This window comes from Alexandromys fortis, unplaced genomic scaffold (assembly GCF_014885135.2).
Source record: "Alexandromys fortis isolate MF-2015 unplaced genomic scaffold, M_Fortis_MF-2015_v1.1 scaffold_44, whole genome shotgun sequence".
Lineage (NCBI taxonomy): Eukaryota > Metazoa > Chordata > Mammalia > Rodentia > Cricetidae > Alexandromys > Alexandromys fortis.
Window position 1 is genome coordinate 8,427,656 of NW_026067921.1, and position 6,000 is coordinate 8,433,655.

At 40.9% G+C, this 6,000-nt stretch overlaps 1 protein-coding gene across 3 annotated transcripts in view; it reads left to right on the top strand.

Annotated features, from left to right (window-relative positions):
- Positions 1 to 6,000, top strand: part of Copg2 (COPI coat complex subunit gamma 2) — a 120,343-nt gene that overhangs the window by 36,488 nt on the left and 77,855 nt on the right. For all 3 annotated transcript variants that reach the window (XM_050141804.1, XM_050141802.1, XM_050141803.1), the window contains exon 9: positions 262 to 419. In XM_050141804.1, coding sequence (XP_049997761.1) covers positions 262 to 419 — 158 coding nt within the window. The remainder of the gene's footprint in view (positions 1 to 261; positions 420 to 6,000) is intronic.

Consider the following 6,000-nt stretch of genomic DNA (forward strand, 5'->3'; position numbering starts at 1 on the left):
TCTGAAGGTGTAAGCCAGTGTTGAAACTGCTAGATCTAGCTTCAGATTGTCTGGAATCCCTTTCTTACTTGTCTACTCTGAATTTAAAACTTCTGAAGTAAATTAGACTCATTTTTAGTGTTCCCTGTGTTTAATTTCATATAAAGATACTGTATTTTGTCCATTTGACTTGCACATCTTTTGTCTAGTTCCATCAGTTGTCTTTCCTGTAGGTATCTTATCATCATCCTAAGCCCATGGTGCACTTTTTCTTGTTCTTAGTACCATGCATTGGGAGTGCTTTATCACCTTAGGAAGAATGATCGCCTCGCTGTCTCCAAGATGTTAAATAAATTCACCAAATGTGGTCTGAAATCTCAGTTTGCATACTGTCTGCTGATTCGAATTGCTAGTCGCTTACTGAAAGAAAGTGAGGATGGGTAAGTACACTAAGCTGAGCTGGCTTCAGTTTACACGTTAATGCACCTTATAAAGGAATTGATTTCTTTTATGAATATTTTTAGGAAAGCACTGACTTTACAGATTAAAAAGAAATTTTTTTACTTTAATGTTTGCATATATATAATAATTATTAATAATATACCTACAAACTAATGGTGGACAAAAATACTATTGATCATAAGTTGTACAGATGACTGAATATGATATCTAGGAGCGATATTAAGGATGATCTTGTATATCTTGTATTTTTATAAGAGAGAATGTTGATATACTAAATCTGCCCAGGGTTACTATGTAAATGTGCTTTAGAGGTGGACTTAGCAGTAATATTGTAGCAGTCTAGAGGCTGTGGGGGAGAACAGGAAGAGGGTAGGGATCTTTCAAGGTACAGCAAACTTGAAACAAAGAAGGCTCCTCATCCTAAATGGCTGTGGTTTCTCTTTTTAACTTATAGACAGGATCTCTCCAGGTTAGCCTCTCTTGCCTCAGCCTCCCTAGTGCTGGGATTACAGGCATGCATTACTACCTGGCCAATTATGGCTTAATTTTAAAATAGCTTTCTCATTTGATCTCTTAACACTAGGATCTCTAGACTAGTTGCGTTTCAAAACATTGCTGAGAAGGGAAGCATAATAATCTGTCTTTCATGTCAGCCGTGACTGTAGTGTGCTGAATTTGATTAAAACCAAAATAACAGAGCCCAAGGTTAGCTACTGGCTTCTCATAACAGAAAAGACTTGCTATTTTCTTGTTTTAAGTATTATTTTATGCCAGTCTGTACTATACTTTTATAAGCAATGCTTGAGTTTAATAGTCAAAGCAAAGAGGCAAGAACAGTGTGACTTTAATGAAGAAAAAGTATTAGAAACAAATTCACTGATGACCACTGCTAGTTAACAGTAACTTCAGTAGCAGTTTCACCTTAGGGTACCTTTGCTAATTATGGTAGATACACTTTTTCATGAGAGTGCTTTTTGATAGTTGAGACTGACCCTACAGCTCTTAGAACTTTTGGAATCCGGTATAGTAATCTTGCAGTTTCCCATTCTTTTAACTTGAAAGGTATATTTATACCTTATAGATGGAATAGTTATGCTTTTAGATGTGAATTTGATCCTGGTAGTAACTGGCACTTGTGACTTAAACAGCTTGACATCTCTTAACAGCCTTAACTTTGAATTTATCTGTCAGAATTATTGCAGTGTTTTAAGTCAAGTACATTGACAGTAAAGTGGACAAATTACTAAAGAACAAAGTATTATTCTTGACCATATCTAATGTAGTTTATATACAAACCTTTTGTAACAACTGAAATCCCAAGCTGATAGTGTTACGTAGTAGTGATTCTTTAAACATTTGGCTGTGCAAACCATCTGTCTACAGATATGTCAAGGTAATCGGGTATTTTTGATGCTTACCATCCTACTCCTCTGTTGTGTGACAAAACTTTTCCTGGTGAGACATAATATACACATCTAGTCACCCCAGATGGGGAACTGAGGACAAACCAAAGTACAGATACCACTTAAGTTCAATTTCATGAATGAATGAGTTTTACAGGATGATGGTGGAAGGTTACTTACAGGCGCAGAAATGACTCAAAGCTGCACCATCAGGGCCCACCACAGGATGACTAACAGCTCATAAAAGATGGGAACCTGGAGCACACTGCATAACCAGGAGGCAGCTCAACAGCTTGGACAGTGTTCTTTCTACGTGACTCTGGTTTAAGCCTCTTCCAGGCAGGTGGTTGGTGTCAGATACTTCTTTGTAGCTTTTCTCCTCTGAAAGTCTTCTTTGTAGCTCAGATTGTCTACTCAGACAATCTTTGCAGCTCTGTTCCCATTACTTAATCTGGCAGAGAGTGGGCCTAGTGAATCTGGTCAGTTTCAGGAACTTCCTGAAACTATTTTGAGTTATTTACCTTCCTACTTATGGAGCTTCCCTGCAGGATGGAACATTTCAATATTGGAAGAGACTGTTAACATGCCATTCCACCTCTTCCTTTGACTGGGCCAGATAGACATCCTTTCCACTCTTTTTCTGTAATCATCTCTGAGCCTTGGAGGGGGTGACTATAGAACTTCACTGTGACTAAGAAATAGACCACCACAGTGATATGCCACAGTAATAACCACTTCTTCTCAGGAGCTTCACCAGTGGTTATGGGTTGAGGCTTACAACAGTGATCTATCTATAAAACACACATGTTTAGAAGGCAGTTTGATAAGCACATCACATCTATCTAGAAAAACCATAGGACTTGCTTCCTTATTGGTAACCATGACCTCCCTATTTACAGATTTTTGTCCTGGCTTACAGTATCTGACATGAAAGTCCCTTTTGTGGAGAAGGACTTAAATCAGTTGGTCTTATTCACAATAGCCAAGCCACTATTACACAAACAGGCACATCCTGCCTGGCATATTGCTGTTTCAACACTGAGGGTCTATAGCCAAGCAGGAATGTTGGTGACAGTTCTTCACCAGTAGCCTCCCTGGCCCCTTCTAGCACTATGAAAGCCAGCCAGCAAGGTGTAAGCTTCCTGTTCAGTCTCAGCTTTATTTTTCCATTTCTGTAGTCATAGTATATACATGAATTGTCTTCATCAATAGGATCTTACCGTCTAGTGCTGGGATACAGCCAACAGCAGTAGCAATAGCCTTCATGATTTGTGGGGCCTCGGGGGCTTCCTTAGCCAACAATTCACAGGAAAGTAATCTACCCCTGGCATAGGGTTTTCATTCAGTAACTTTATGGACTCTGGGAGTGTCCATTTTCACCCATGTAGGATACCTTTTGGCTTTGTTTCCCTATCAGTTAACCCAGCCTTCGTAGGGTTGTAAGGTAGGTGGAAGTACCCTTGCACCTAATTGTCTCTCCAGTGACTTTCCAAGTATGCAAAACACCCAGAGGTCAGCATTGTGTCATCTTTAAAACAAAACCTTTTCCAGAGGGTGGGCAGGACAAGGCAACATGCTAAACTACCATCCCATAACAAATAGTGGGGTTACACAGATAACCTTAGGGAAGCACCATCAAAGTGCTTGGTCATCTGTTCTGAGCAAGTGTCAGATGACCCCAAAAGTTTGCAAATAAGAAGATACTAAAGGAGAACTTAAGCAACTTCTAGTACAGCATGGAAAAATTCTATCCATTTCTATCAGTTGCTTCCTCCACAGATCAGAGTTGGATACAAAGTGTGGACAGGAGGTGCTAACTTAATTCATTCTTAACCTTCAGACCTTTTCTTTGAGCTGTTTATATTTCCTGGAGGTCTTCCATTGAGCCGTCCTATATTTCTCTACACCTGATAAACTCAGTGGGCTTGGCCTAGTCTGTTTAAACCTACACCCAAAGCCAAAGGAGACTGTGGTCTTGCTCTCCCTTGCTGTACCTGTTGGCTTTCTGGGACAGAGAGGACCTGGGTTGGCACTGTGGATGGAGCTGCAGCTGCTGGGCTCTCCATTCACAACACCTGGCTGTTGGAGGGGGTTCCCAAATGGGCAAACCATCTAAACTAGTGTAACCTTTTGCTGGAGGGAAATGTACCCTAGTAACTGAGGTTTTGATCACCCTTGGAACTGCTTGGTTATCTTCACCTGTATTATTGTTCTTCTGTGGACTGCTCCTTAGACTTCAAAGCCTTCCAGAGATCCTTAGCACAGAATTTCATTTTATCAATTCTTACTTAGGAACTGTAGCTTGACACAAATCCTGCCACATTTGTCTTCGAGTAACCCAGACAGACCTCTTCTTTTGCTTTATCATTTTCTCATCCCTAGGGTGCTTTTACTTTATGGACACTCTTTACATGCTGGTCTAAGTCACTGAGAGCTGCGTAAGCTTGTCCTACTTCATAAAGATCCTGCCTCACACCAAAGGGCCCAGCAAAGCCACTAAAGCTCCATACCAGCCTCAAGGTCCCTGCAGGATCAACCTTTTCTTTAACTTCTCTTGTAAACACAGTTCTATCTGGGCTAGTGAACTGGGGTTCAAACATAGTTTCTCTAATTCCTAGTTCCCTTAATAGCATCTGCCCCTTTTCTCCAGCCCTTGATACTTATGGGGACATCAGATGGGTATAGCCCAGTGTTCCTAATGACTTTGGTAAGCCAGTCTGACTTCCTTCATACTGTACAGGTTATGCAGCCTTTGCCTTAAAGGGGGATGGGTAGTTAGTTAGATGACTCAGTTTTTCTGACTCTACAGCAGTCAAACAGATCCCATATGCTCCTGTGTCCCACAGCCTCTCAAGCCGTGCTATGACAGGCTCTTTCATTGTTTGCTTAAAAGTCTTTCCAAATTCTAGAAGTTCAACTGCCGAATATTCCCTGATCACCCTAGTTTCTTATACCAGACTATTGGAAAGGTCCCCACCTTTATGTTGGGTGACAGTTTTTTTTTTTCTCTTTTCCTGTTAAAAGTTGAACCCTTTAGTTGTCTTTTATTGCTTTTACTATGTTCTCCTCTTCTTCACTTTCTGAATCTTTCCATGGTTCTTGGATCCCACAAAGAGTGTTGGCACATGAATCTAACTTGTACTCCCTTTTCCTTATGGCCCACAAGCCTTAAGCAATAAGCCAGCACCTCTATCTTGTCTTATACTTTATCTAATTTACTTGCCCAGTCAGAAGCTAACCCAGAGGATGCTAATTGGATATCCCTTCTTGTTGCAGTTGCTTCTTTACACAGACGACTTCCTGCTTTACACAAACAATTTCCTGTTTAGCTGTCATCTTGGCTTCAAATGAATTTCTGATTTCACCCAACAGGCTGAGCTGCTGCTTGCTGACAGTCTTGACCCTTGTCCACTAATCTCTAAGACTGTAAAATTTCCTTTAAACCTTAAAATGTTTTCAGGGCATCTTCATCTTCATGTTTACATTTCATGTCTGCTACTACACAAATGAAGTCTGGCGTCTGGGATTCTCCCCACAGACACTCCTAGTCCTGATGGCTCACCCTTAGTTACATGTCTCACTCCCCTGCAGAGCCATGCCTGCTGCTGTCATAGCACAGAGGTGCAGTAACACACACAGAATCTCCTCTGAGCATGGTCCTCTCTCAGTCTGCTCAGCTTCAGTTACATGCCTCTCTACCCATAGCCTGGATCATGTATCATGTATCCACTTCTCACCAACTCTTCGTTTGTTCTTTGATGTCTCTGTTTGGGTGCCGATTATGTAATATGACTAAACTTTTTTTTCCTAGGGAGATATGAATAGATACCTGAAAGGGAACTGACAACAGACCAAAGTATGGATACAACCAAAGTCCAGCATGGTGAACCAATGTGTTTTATTGAGGGTATTTACAAGAATATGGGTAGGATATTACTTATAGGAGCAGAAATGACTCTGACAGCTATATCACCAAAGCCTTTCCTAATTCATGTATTCCAGGACAGTAAGGGATATGTCTCAAAAAAAGTCAACAGATGGCACTTGGCAAATGGTACCTGAAGTTGTCTTTTGGCTGCTACACACATGAACATGAACCTATACTCTCTCTCTTTCTCTCTCTCTCTCTCTCTCTCTCTCTCTCTCTCTCTCTCTC